Raw genomic sequence first — 14053 nt, forward strand, 5'->3', positions numbered from 1 at the left:
TTGTTTTTAACTCTATTAATTCATATATATAAAGAATCAGAACAAAAGAAACAAACCCAAATCGTTTAATTTTTCAGTCATTTGTTCATAATTATTTTAATTCATATTGTTTAAATACAAATGTGTATGTTATTGCATAATTAAAAACTCTCAAACAAATTATATTATATACCTTTTTCATAGATTTTAACAGATTACTATAAATGTGTAGATTATGTGAACGCTATATGACATATACATGACTTACACATATGTACGAAATTTGTTATTTGTTATTTTTTTAAATTTAGGACAGATGAATAGATATTGCAATTTTAACATATCTTATAACTTTTTTTAAAGAAGCAAAATGAATGATTTATTTTGTTTTGCATCTTCTCATACAGAATTGTGTTATGTTTGAAACTCTCATATATAGATATCATTTTCAGAACACAATTTGCATTCTAACAAATGAAGAATCGAAAACAAAGAGCCAAAGAGATACAATTTTCGACAAATGATTATCTGATATACGATATCTTTTATCCACCTCATACAAATCCAAAACAAACAACAAAACACATAGAAATTCACGAAATTGAGAAAATCCAAATTTTGAAAAGAAATTGATGGAGAACCCAAAAGATAGAAATAAACCCGTCCCATCATATAGAGGTAAGATCGTATAACATTCGAACTTGCTTAGTAACCATCTGGCCTGGAAGCAATGAACATGATACATTGAACTTGACGAACGTTGTCAAATCCGATGATACGGATCCATGCCTGGGGGTACTCCTTCTTGCATTCAGCAAGCTCCTTCATCACTTGGGCTGAATCGGTGCAACCGAACATAGGCAATTTCCACATTGTCCAGTATCTTCCGTCATAGTATCCGGGGGATCTGGCGTTCTCACGGTAGACAAAACCGTGCTGCAATTAAGCCCCAAAACAAGAGGAAACCATATTAAAAGTTGGTCATTTAATATCTACAACATCTTATTAGTTAGCAAAAATACCTAACTTAAGGTTGATGATGGATATGAATGTGTAGTTATGGATGAAAAACCAAGTTCAAATGTCTCAAATTGTGTTTTTAAAATGTATACATGAAGATCTATTAAACAAACTAAAATTTGATTAAGTAGTGTTACATCTCTACAAACATTTTGATAGGGATATCTTTTCGTATATTATCATGTATGATTGTATAAATTTGTATTTAAAACAATGAAAATGATGAGGTAGTGGTCTAACTCAACTAAAAATCTATATACATAGACCGTTCAAAATAATTTATATACAAAGAATTCGCATATCTAATAGTTGTGTTAATAAGTTTCAGTCAGTCATTCACATATCTTGTTGATTAAAACAACATTTTACATTTTACATTCACATAACAGATGTTTATCAGCAGATTATAAAATTCAAATTACCAAGTCATAGTATGAAATTCTTTAAATTAGACAATTTAGTTGGATCCATTTACTTAAATTTGTTTCAACCTATAACTTTTTAACTCACTTTTCTTATTTTCATCTAAAGTATTTATTTATTTATTTATTTATTTTTTTTTTTTGTTAAAGCTAACCCTATACAAATTACAACTAAAATTAACTAGCTCCCCTACAAATAAGTTATAATTTTTGCTCTCTAGATATAATTAACAAATCTAGAAAATCATAAACTTTAAAAAATACATAAAGGATGGGAAATATACCTCCAACTCGAATTCCAAACAAGGAACCCATTTTTTGCGGAGCAAGTAGTCGACTTCCTTAGCCAACTGAGTTTCAGTTAGTGGTGGTAAGTATGAAAGAGTCTCGTACTTCTTCAATCCAAGTGGTGGCCACACCTAAACAAGAAACCAAACTTTTAACTATATAAAACAATGTTGTGTTGATGTTATATATGCATGGAACCATTATGCATGAAAATGTATATATACCTTCATGCATTGAACTCTTCCACCGTTGCTGGGAAGGGTGGAGAAGTCGTTTGCCTTCTTGGTAGCGGGGAAGGCGGCGTTGGACTTAAGGCCGGTGAATGGAGCCACCATGTTGGCCTGAGCAGGGGCGGTCCGGCTAACGGTCGCGACTGAGGAGGAGATCGAAGCCATTATGCAAATCTTGCTTGAAATCCAATGAGTGAATATAGTTTTCTTAGCTCTATATATAATGGTTTTATTTGAGCAATCACTTTGCTGCTTGCCATACGTTTGCATGCCTAGTCATTCAACCATAAGAAATGGATAGCCACGTGTCAAATGCTCATTGCTCAAACTATCTTATCTCATCTCCTAAAGGAGAGGTAGGCATGGAACAAGGGTGAGTGTGGTAAATTACTATTTTTATTCATGTCACATTTTCACGATTTGAAATTTGAAACCTAAAAAATCTTCTATATTTTATTATTTTTCAATTTATTTACTTGAAAAACAATATTCAAGTCCCCTTTATAGCATTAATAATAAAAAGAATTACCACTTAGAACATGCTCAATGAAGAGAGTTCGAAAACCTCAACAAACTTTATCAAAATGGCGTTCAATTGAGAATATATCAAACTTCATTTGTGCTAAACCAAAAAATATTGACACGTAATGAAGAGAGTTCGAAAACCTCAACAAACTTTATCAAAATGGCGTTCAATTGAAAATATATCAAACTTCATTTGTGCTAAACAAAAAAATATTGACACATACGCGTATAGACAATATATCAAACGCTATTTGAGCGAACCAAAATTGTAAAAATCAGTCTTATTTAAATTCATGTAAGTCAAAATTCAGAAATTAGATAAAGTTAGAGCATCTATAATGTGGTGCTTTTCACCCCTCCGTTCTATACTGGACTCCAACGGACCTCCATGCCTCGTCTGGCCACATTGTGGCACTTGTCTGGTTTGTCACAAGTCCACAGGTCCAGACCTCCAACGAACTTCTTTGGTGGGCCCTTTCATCTGCTTCGTTGTTGAAGTTTGTTTCTTGGTGAGAAATTTCTAAGGTTTTTTGTGTCACACCCCTAAATCCCGGGGTAACCTAATTGGTATTTCCATTACACAGCAGAAATATTAAATACAAAATAGACTTAATAAAGTAAACTACTCTAAAAGACAAGGTATTCTACAAAAGATTGCTTTATACATAGTGAATGTCATTCAATAATAATCTAATAGTCTTCTAGGGTTTCCCAAACCCTAATGATCCTTCTATTCCAACCGTTCTGTTGCCTGAAGCTATAACCTGAGAAGACATGCTTAAAAATGTCAATATAAATTTGGTGAGTGCACAGGTTTTAATAATAAAATTTGTAAACCTTTTTCCGTTTAGAAATTAACTTTGATAAACATTTCTTTGGAAAAATTGTATTAGAAATGAATCCCTCGGAATTCATGTGAGACATTCCTTGGAATATTTGGTATAAAATCCTATCACACTTGTCCGTATAAGTTTTTATTTGAAAAGTATAACAATTTAAGATAACACATAAGACAATCGTAGACTAGCAAGGAACTATGACAAGAACACTACCAAGAGCCCATAACCAAACCAAAACTTGATTTCCCCTAAAACTTTTTGAAATGTATTCCTTCGTCTTGGAAACCAGGGCGACTGGTCGTGAGAGTAGGTTGTCAAACCCGATAGATCTATCAATACAATCTGAGGTCTAAAAATTAATAATTATGGATGCAAAGGGGCCTCATGTATTGAATCCACGGGTATAAACTAAAATTACTCAAGGTCATCACAAGGTTACAATCGACAGTATTATCTAAATGGCATACTAAATAAACGATATATAACTTCTGTTAAAGGGAAAACATCATTTAAAAGGGGACATGAAACCACATGGAAAAAATTTGTAAAGTTTGTAAAGTAAGCATGTTTCTCCCCCAAATATGTATAAAACCAGTAAAGTGAAAAGGGGGTTGTGACTCACCTAGATTCCGTACAAATGCTAGTAATTAAAATTAAGTTCGAGAAGGATATTCACCTACATGTGTCCTAACGTGTATAAGACACTAATGATCTAATAATGTGTCTACATGGCAAGTTGATCACCCGCCTTGTTAGACTTAATGAGATGTTTATCCTTATGAAAAACGTTTAACTTAATGAATCGTTGGTGATGAACTATTCAAGTGTTTTCCATTAGATATTAACACCCAATATATAATAACACATAATTTCAGATAACACCGGGATCTTATCCCGAAACCTTAATTAACAATCCATGTTAATGTACAATCATATGTCATATTTATTTCTTAAAATAAATATGCATATTTTCATAACAATATCATGTAACATGTGTATAACAACTATATCATCCATCACATAAATATGTATATTTTACCCACTTAGGCATATCAATATGTATATTCATACAATCATCTATAATATATCGTTTTTAGAGTACGTTTACCGAATAGTCGGTATTCGACTTTCTGGAATTTGTTATTAAATCATATTTATTCTAAGACTTTAAAATATATATATTTCTCATCAAAAATATGTTTTAAGTCCAGAATGTATAAAATTATACAAATGTCCATAATTTAACCGTTTTCAAGTAAAGTTACTCAATAGTCGTTTGTTGACTTTCCGGGTTTTATGATTAAACAACTTATACACCAAGACTTTGAAAATACATTTTGTATCAAAAATACTTTCTAAGTCCATAATGTATGAAATTCTATATCAAAAATTCAAAAAACTTGCATTGCGATAAAAATACCATTTTTCACATAAAATAATAGATTTTTCAATAAACTATACTTATATGTTTGGAAACTTTAGTGTAGGAAAATAATGTTTTTGGACACTAAATAACCAAGTCTTGTTTTTAACATTATAACATAACCAATTAACACAAATTCAACATGCAACATTTTCATGTCCTAAAATCACTAAAATGTAGCACATTTCATACAATTTCACATACTATAACTTATCAACTTTGCAAATTTTAAGGTGTTAACATATGTATCATTACATGTAATAAAAAGAAACATTTAGGACATGTTTTTTTATCATAAAATGAACTTAAATTTGTTGCTCTAAAACATGTTCATAAAATCATCTAGTTAGACACCGAAATTTACCCGAAAAGGCACCAAAACAAGCATACAACATTGATTTACTCACCCGCACAAGTTATAAACACAATATACATTTTAATCCACATATGTTATACATAAAAAAATCATACTTTTATTTGACGAAAACTTAGCGGAAAAGCACACGTTATTCACCTAAAGTTATTACAAACACCCAATTAATTTGCTAAACAATCATGTACTTCAAATTATAAATATTTTTCTGCTCTTGATCAGTTTAAAATATATACTCATTTTCAAGTCAAAAACTTGTTGGTGCACTTGTGTCTGTACTTTGTCTGTATTCGGTCTGTATGTAAACGATGTCCATGTCAGTCCTGTAAGTTGACAAAGTCAACCATCCTCCGGTTTGACTTAGTCAACAGTTAGAAAGATGTTTGTCTGGATCGAAGGATAGCCTCGAAGGATACAACTGATCCTTCGAGATGCTCGAAAGATATGGTTCGACCATTAGACCTCGAAGGATGATCCTTCGAGGTCCATGCTGATCTTTCGTGTAACATGTGGTCGACAGATGATCCTTCGGACCATCTGTCGAATCCTTCGAGCAGACCTGCTGAGCTGGGTATATATACCCATGCATGTGTTGAGTGTGAGTGAGTTCTGGAGTTCTGCCATTTGCACCGAGAGATAGAGAGTTTCTTTGAGAGCATTCTGTCGGAACTCACACACACACACTTGAGAGTTTACATGTTAGATTTGTAAACATTGTGCTTGTAACCGAACCCTCATTGCATTAATACGACTAGTGTTAATCGGTGAATCTTTGTGTGTTTGTTTCTCTACTTGCTACTAACTCGGTTTGCTTGCTAGCTTGGATTCCGCACTCGCTAGTAGGTTTGTATAACAAGGTTTAGGTTCGTTATCCTCCGCGAAAAGGGACCTACAAGTGGTATCAGAGCTTGGCTCTTAACCTTGTTTAAAACCGGGTTTGTTCAAGTGTTTGGTGTGTTTGAACACTTGGTTTAGCACCCGTTTTTGGTGGTTTTCTTGCTTGTTTAAACTGAAAAACGGTTTCTAAACCTTCGGGAGTGTTCAAGGTTGGGTTGGGTAACTTGAAAAATTGTTTTTAAGTAACTTGGTATTTCCGGTCAAGTTCCGATCAAGGTTTCCGGTGACTAGTGTGAAGATAAGGTTTTCCTTTTTGGGCAATCTTTTCAAAGTTGGTGGGAAAGTACGTCTGACCATACCTTTTGCCGAAAGTTGACCTTACCAACCTGTCACCTTTTCACCAACCTTTCACATCAGATCAGATTGTGTCAGAGCTCTCGAAAGATATCTTTCGACATCGAAAGATCATCCTTCGATATCTTTCGATCAAGGAGGGCTCGAAAGATTAATATCCTTCGACCTATCCTTCGAAGTCTGAAACATATCCTTCGAGAAAGGAATCATTTCGAAAGATTAGTGTCCGAAAGATTAGGATCCTTCGTATTGGTGAATCTTTCGAGATCTGTTATTCGAAAGATAAAGAGTTAACTCGAAAGATAAGGATCTTTCAAAAGGGAATCCTTCGAGCTCTTGAATCTTTCGAAATCATTGTTCGAGAGTCAACAGTAATCTTTCGAATACTGTTGATCCTTCGAACAATAAATCGATCTTTCGACTGTGGTCAGTTTATTGCTAACAAGTTTCTGTGATTTCAGATCTTTCGATCAGGATCTTTCGGTTGTGTTATCTTTCGGATCATTCATTCTTAGCATTTATTTTGCTTATCTATCATGAATCCGAGTTGGTGGGGAAGTCCGGCTCCAGACAGTGGAAAATACATGAATACCAGTCAATCTCCATCATGGGCCGAATCTCCGGTATCTACATCCTCACAAACAAATGCCACTCCAGCTGGTCAATGGGCGTTTGTTTCAAATCAAACTCCGAGTATTCAAAGTCTTCTACTAAGCGAAAGTGAAACCGGAAGTTTGAACAGGCCTCCAAAGTTGATGCATCTTCATGAATATCCAGGATGGGTTGATCGTTTCCATACATACATTCTTGGTCAAAATACAGAGTTGTGGTTGCGGTTCATCACGGAATTCGATCAAACTATCGAGGTTGCTGCTTCTTCGACAGCTACATTTGCCGATCTTCCTGATGATCAAAAGAAGACGTATGACTTAGAAAAGAAAGCATACGCTATTCTCACTCAAGCACTGAGCAAGGATATTTATCATCAGTTCGTCAGTTTCAAGACTACGAAGAAGCTGTGGGATGCATTGAAGACAAGAGGAGTAGGTAATGAAGCCACACGTCAACTACGACGAGATCTACTGAAGAAAGAATTCGATGGCTTCACCTGTATGGATAAAGAGTCCTTGGGAGATATGACAAGCCGTTTCTATCACCTGCTTACTGAGCTGACCAACTTTGAAGTCACAACGACTCCAACAGAGGTGGTAAAGAAGTTTGCCGATGCATTGCCTCCTCAATGGAATAACTTCCTAGAAATCTTGAAGTACAACGGAACGTTGAGAACTACAAATATCAACGATTTCGTGCAGCTTCTGGAGAACAAGGATCAGGAAGAAACGTTGAAGGCAAAGAGAGTTGCAGTGCCACAGAATCCAGAGATGTATTATGGCACCTCCACTACTTCATCTGCAAAAGCCGGTTCACATGCTCCACTTCAAACGGCGTTTGTCACAAGCACGGATATGTATGGCAATCCAGTGCAAGTTCCTGTAAAGCCGCCTCCAACCACAGATCTGTATGGAAATCCAATACAACCACCTCCTCCTCCTCCTGCTCAACAATCACAATATGCGTGTTATGGAGGAACATCATCTGCTGCAGGTCAACAATCAAAGTCAAGTACAGTACAGCTCGACACGTCAAGCTTTTCTAAAATCAGTGTAGAAGTAGCTAAGGAACACATGGAGCTGCTTAACACTGTAGTGAGCGCTTACTGTGGGTTGATAGAAGGTCAGATTGGAAACATTAATCTGACACAAGAAGATTACAGGCAGATTGATAAGGAAGAGATGGACTTGATGGATATCAAGTGGGCCTTTGCGAGTGCAGTGAGAAGAGCAAAGGATTGGATGGAAAGTACTGGCAGAACCAGCTTGGAAAGTAAGCGAGACACCAAGTATGGGTTCGATAAGCAAGCTGTTAAGTGCTTCAACTGTGGTGAACGGGGTCACTTCAAAAGGGAGTGCACAAAGCCAGCCCAGCACGGGAATCAAAACCCCTTCAGAAACCAAGGCAACCAAGGCAACCAGCAGAACAGAAACAATGATCGTACATTGGTGCCTGTCAACAACCAAACCAACCGAGCACTTGCAGTTCAGGTGGATGAAGGTTGTGACTGGTCAATCCAGTTGGGTGGTGATGCTCCTGATGGAACAGCATGTTTTGCTCAGATTGTGAAGGAGCTAGTTCACACCAGTGGTGGAGAATCTTCTGCCAGTGGTGATGAATCGTCTGAAGATGAAGACTCCTCTGGATACAGTAGGAGTGTTGATGAAGAATCATCCAACTCTGGTGATGATCATGTGGGTGAGACATCTAATGTTTCGGATGATATTGACATTGATGAACTCTTGGGGGAAGCTGTAGCAGAAACTCAAAGAAGATCTATTCTAGTGGATCAAGCTGCTTACTCTTCGTCTTCTCTCCATTCAGCCTTTATGGCTAATGTCGACGGTTCATCAAGTCAGGTATGTGTCGATGAACCCACTGCTGTTAATTGTGATGAATGTGCTAGGTTGCATGCTAGATGTGCTGATCTTGAGAAAAGTATGTCTGAGTTGCAAGGCAAACATGATGCTTTACAAGCTAGTTTGTTTGACTTGCAAGACAAACATACTACTGTGAATGAGAATTTGAGTGACTTGCAAAGTAAGCATGACGCTTTGCAAGAGAAATATGATGTGACCTTTCTCCACAATCAGAAATTGACTGTGGATCTCTCAAAATGCACAGAAGCTAACATGTTTTATGAAAACCATGAGAAAGAATTTAAGTCAGTAATTGAAACATTAAAGAAGGATAAAACAGAACTGACTAAAATGGTTTCAAGAAAACAAACTGATATTAATTTGTATATATCTCGCCTTGAGAGTATGCAAAAAGAGATGGCTTGTGTGAAAACCGAAAGTGATGCGATCAAACTCAAGCTAGACAGTTATTTGAGTTCTAGCTATGTGTTAGATCACATCATTGACGTTCAGAAGGAAAAGAGAGATGTCACATGCATAGGCTATAAGAAGTGTCCACCACCAGTGAGACATAATTATGATGCCATGCCTGATGAAGAGGACAGGGTATTCTTTGAACCTACTGTGCCTCTGGATGTTAAGGAGTTTGCTGCAGGACTCGGATACCAAAAGGAAGTATCCTCAGATTCAGATGTGTCAGCAGATACATTTGTGAGTGCTGAACAGAATCAAGATCCTCCAGTTGTGATTGAGGATGCTGATTCGTCTGATGATGAATCTGATGATACTGTCCCAGCAAAGTCTGATGCGGTAGTCAAAAATGAGGACATACCTCTTGAGAATCACATTCTATGTGATCCCCCTGTTCAACCCGCTAAGACTGTTGCAACTGAGTCCTCATCTGCAGGAGAGCCGGAGAGTGTGAATTTGCTGTACACTCTAGTTGGTGATGATAAAATTTACTCAGACAAAGATTTTCCCATTAAGAATGTCAATCAATCCTTAATCTGTAAAGTCTTTGAGAATTCGACGAGTAAGTTCTTGGGAAAGGCAGGACCTAAAGTTACAGTTACACAGTGTCCTCCTATTCCAAAGGCTGAAATTCGAAAACAATTTGGTAACAAGAAATTACCAACAGTGCCAACACAGCAAAATCACATCAAACCCAAAGGTAAAACACCGGCTCAAGCTAACAAGAAGCCGAACCAAAAGAAGAAGAAGAATGTTAACTTTGTGAAATCGACGGGAACAGACAAAATTGAGAAGTTTGAAAATCAATCTAACTTAGATTTTGTCAAGAAAGCTATTGTCGAGAAAAGAAATGAACCAAGCAGTTCAAAGCCTAGTACCTCGGGTTCACAAAGCTCAACATCATCGGCTAGACGATCACATGATTCTTCGGGGTTTGTAGAACGAAGATCATGTTTTGAGTGTGGAACCATTGGGCATATTATTAGAAACTGCCCATATCTTCATAAACAAAAAGGAAAGGTTGATGATCCCCGTGGCAAAACTGACCGTAAGCCAACTGTTTCCACAAAACATGATCCCCGCCTTGTAAAAGAAAGGGAAAAGAAACAGAAACGCCAACAGGTCAAAAGGATAGAAAAAGCGATTAAAACCGATGCGGTTCAAAAACAATCTGTTGTTGTAAAACCAGAAAATTCTAAAACTTCAAATCATCAAGAAGTTAAAATTTTAAAGAAAAACACTGGTGAAACCAAACAGACTTGGAAACCAAAAACGGTTACTGAATCAGGGGGACCATCACAATTCACCAACCATCAAAGACAAGAAGTTATTGTCATTGATGAAAATGGAAGACCCAAGACCACAATGGCTTGGGTCCCCATCTCCAACTAATTCATTTGAGTTCATGTGCAGGGTGCTTCAGGAGGAACTATTAGTAGTCATTGGATTGTTGATAGTGGGGCATCCAGGCACATGACAGGCGACATGAAGCTTCTCTACGATGTTAAATCTATAAGAGGAGGTTATGTTGCCTTTGCTGGAGATAAAGGTGGATACATTACAGGTGAAGGAATGATATCTAACGGGATTGTCAGCTTTGACAAGATCAATTTTGTGCAACAACTTGATCACAATCTTCTTAGTGTTTCTCAAATCTGTGACAAGAAATTTTCAGTACACTTTGATGCTAATGGATGTTATGTGCTGAAACCCGGCTTCAAAATTCCAAAAGAATGGATTCTCTTGTCGGCTCCAAGGATAAATGATTTGTACGTCCTTGACATGAGCCAGGCTATTACTACGTCTGCACAAGCAACTTGTTTCGTTTCTAAAGCCACAGAAAAAGACACTATCTCTTGGCACAGACGAATGGGTCACATTCACTTACGCAAAATGAATCATTTGGTTTCAAATGAATTGGTGAATGGTGTACCTCTCAAAAATTTCCATCTTCAAGACATCTGTGTTTCGTGCCAGAAAGGAAAACAAACAAAGAAGAAGCACCCTACAAAGAAGATCAACACAGTGGCAGTTCCTCTTGAGCGTTTGCACATGGATTTGTTTGGTCCTGTCAAGCACAAGAGTATTCGGGGTGATCAATACTGCCTCGTGGTTACTGATGATTATTCACGATTTTCTTGGGTTGCGTTCATGGCACACAAGAGTGAAACCTTTGGCATTATCAAAAACTTGATCATTCAGATTGAGAATTTGTATAAGTTGAAGGTTAGGCGGATACGTAGCGACAATGGTACTGAATTTAAGAATCATTCCATGGCGGAGTTCTGCACTTCAAAGGGTATTCTTCATGAGTTTAGTGCAGCTTATACTCCTCAACAGAATGGTGTCGCTGAACGTAAGAACCGCACATTGATCGAGACTGCTAGGACAATGTTGGTAGAGTCACAGTTGCCCATTCCATTCTGGACTGAAGCTGTGGCCTCTGCATGTTACACATTGAACAGAGTCCTTACAGTCAAAAGGCACAACAAGACCTGCTTTGAGCTTCTTCAAAAACGGAAACCAGATTTGTCTTATCTCGAACCGTTTGGAGCTCCATGCACAATCATCGATCCTAATGGAAAGTTTGGGGCAAGAGCAATTGATGGATACTTTCTTGGGTATGCCACCCCCAACTTACGAGTCTGGAATCTAGAGACTAAAAGGGTCGAGGAATGGTCTGAGGTCAGAGTACAAAGGCACACTTTGCCAGTCAAAAATCCGGGTCAACCTTGGATGTTTGAGTACGATGACTTTTTCAATTCGATCAATGTTGAAGCCGTTGAAGAAAATGCTGCGGCTAGGATGTTTTTCGAGAGTGACAATGCAACAGTTTCACCGGTGGTTCGTCCAATTCTTGTTAATCAAGAACCATCTTCTTCGGTGAACAACAATACTCTCAATAATGAGGATTTTCATGATGCAAACGAATTGAACGAATCTTCAGAGGATGATGAATTTCTAGATGCAGATCAGGAAGCTCCTACAACAGCAGTTCATGGTACTTCAGAGGGTACTCCTCCAGTGGATGCCCACAGAACAGCTGAAGCTACTGCATCATCCTCTTCGTCAATTCCGGGTCTTGAATTGGTTGTTGATCTTAATCTTAACAACCTGGGTATAAATGTTCCAGTTCCAGATAATCCAGAAACAAGGATTCATAATACCCATCCTCAACAAAACATCATTGGAAATGTGCAAAGTGGCGTACAAACAAGAAACATGTTGCGAAACAACAACAATGCAGGCTTGTATGCAGCCATTCGAGAATCCGGGCAACAAAACGACTGGTCCTTCGCGTGTTATGTCTCTCAAGAAGAACCAAGAACGTGGAAAGAAGCCTTGAAAGATAATGCTTGGGTTGAAGCAATGCAGGAAGAACTGCAACAATTCCAGAAGCTGGGTGTCTGGAAACTAGTAGAGAAACCTGCTGGATACAAGAAGATTGGTACCCGTTGGGTTTTCAAATGCAAAAAGGATGACCGCGGAGTTGTTATCCGAAACAAAGCTCGTTTAGTCGTTCAAGGTTTTCGTCAGATTGAAGGGATCGACTACAACGAAGTCTATGCACCTGTTGCACGTCTCGAAGCAATTCGAATCTTTCTAGCCTATGCGTCCTTCAAAGGATTCAAGGTTTATCAGATGGACGTGAAAAGTGCATTTTTACATGGTGTGGTTGAAGAAGAGGTGTACGTCGAACAGCCTCCAGGTTTTGAAGATCCTATCCATCCCGATCGGGTTTGGTTGCTCAACAAAGCTCTTTATGGTCTTCATCAAGCACCACGAGCTTGGTATGCAACCTTATCTCACTATCTGCTGGAGAACGGTTTTCGTAGAGGTCTTATCGACTGTACTCTCTTCATCAAAGAACAAGATGGAGATCTTCTTCTGGTACAGGTATACGTTGATGACATTATTTTTGGTTCTACTAATGATGTCTTGTGTAGGGAATTCGAGCGCATTATGCAGGATAAATTCGAGATGAGTGCTATGGGGGAGATGACTTTCTTCTTGGGCCTACAGGTTCAACAAACGGAGTCTGGGATATTCATCCATCAGACTAAATATGTTGGTGACATCTTGAACCGATTTCAGATGTCTGATGCAACGCCCATTGGAACCCCGTTGCCAACCAATCACGGGATTACTCCTGACTTGAAGGGTGAAGCTGTTAGCCCATCCAACTATCGCGCAATGATCGGATCTCTTATGTACCTCACAGCATCAAGGCCAGATATAATGTTCCCAACGTGCCTGCTTGCCAGATATCAAGTTAATCCGAAGGCCTCACATCTTGCAGCTGTTAAAAGGATTTTTCGTTATTTGAAGGCTTACCCGGACACCGGTCTGTGGTACCCTAGGGATAATAACTTTGAATTGGTAGCTTTCAGTGATTCTGATTTTGGCGGATGCAAAATCGACGGCAAGTCCACAACGGCTGGATGTCAGTTTTTAGGAAATCGCCTAGTTACATGGCAGTGCAAGAAGCAGACGTGTGTAGCTACATCAACATGCGAAGCTGAATACATTGCTGCCTCAAGTTGTTGCTCCCAAGTTCTTTGGATCCAACAACAGATGCGGGACTACGGTTTTGAATTCCTAACTACTCCTATTTACGTTGATAATTCTGCTGCTTTAGATATCACTAGAAATCCTGTGCAGCATTCAAAGACCAAACACATCGAAATCAAATATCACTTCATACGTGATTGCTTTGAGAAAAGGCTAATCGATGTTGTTAAGGTCCATACCGATGACCAACGTGCCGACTTATTTACCAAAGCATTTGACAAATCAAGATTTGACTTTTTATTATTGGTA

The 14053-nt window shown here is 37.9% G+C and overlaps 1 protein-coding gene across 1 annotated transcript; it reads right to left on the reverse strand.

Annotated features, from left to right (window-relative positions):
* Positions 1–484: 484 nt before the first annotated feature.
* Positions 485–2216, reverse strand: LOC110889424 (ribulose bisphosphate carboxylase small chain, chloroplastic-like). The gene is made up of 3 exons (XM_022136941.2): positions 1934–2216; positions 1706–1840; positions 485–915 (listed from the first exon to the last, which is right to left on the reverse strand). The coding sequence occupies exons 1-3, from the start codon at positions 2207–2209 to the stop codon at positions 685–687; spliced, it is 642 nt and encodes a 213-aa protein (XP_021992633.2). The 5' UTR covers positions 2210–2216; the 3' UTR covers positions 485–684.
* Positions 2217–14053: the final 11837 nt, after the last annotated feature.

The sequence above is a fragment of the Helianthus annuus genome, chromosome 11 (assembly GCF_002127325.2).
Source record: "Helianthus annuus cultivar XRQ/B chromosome 11, HanXRQr2.0-SUNRISE, whole genome shotgun sequence".
NCBI classification, from domain to species: Eukaryota; Viridiplantae; Streptophyta; class Magnoliopsida; order Asterales; family Asteraceae; genus Helianthus; species Helianthus annuus.

Excerpts from the sequence above, each read along its gene's own strand:
- LOC110889424 (XM_022136941.2), bottom strand. The coding sequence starts at position 2,209 with ATGCAAACGTATGGCAAGCAGCAAAGTGATTGCTCAAATAAAACCATT. Across the intron at positions 1,841-1,933 it reads GAAGAGTTCAATGCATGAAG|GTGTGGCCACCACTTGGATT; the intron begins GTATATATACAT and ends TTTCTTGTTTAG. Across the intron at positions 916-1,705 it reads GTTTGGAATTCGAGTTGGAG|CACGGTTTTGTCTACCGTGA; the intron begins GTATATTTCCCA and ends GCTTAATTGCAG.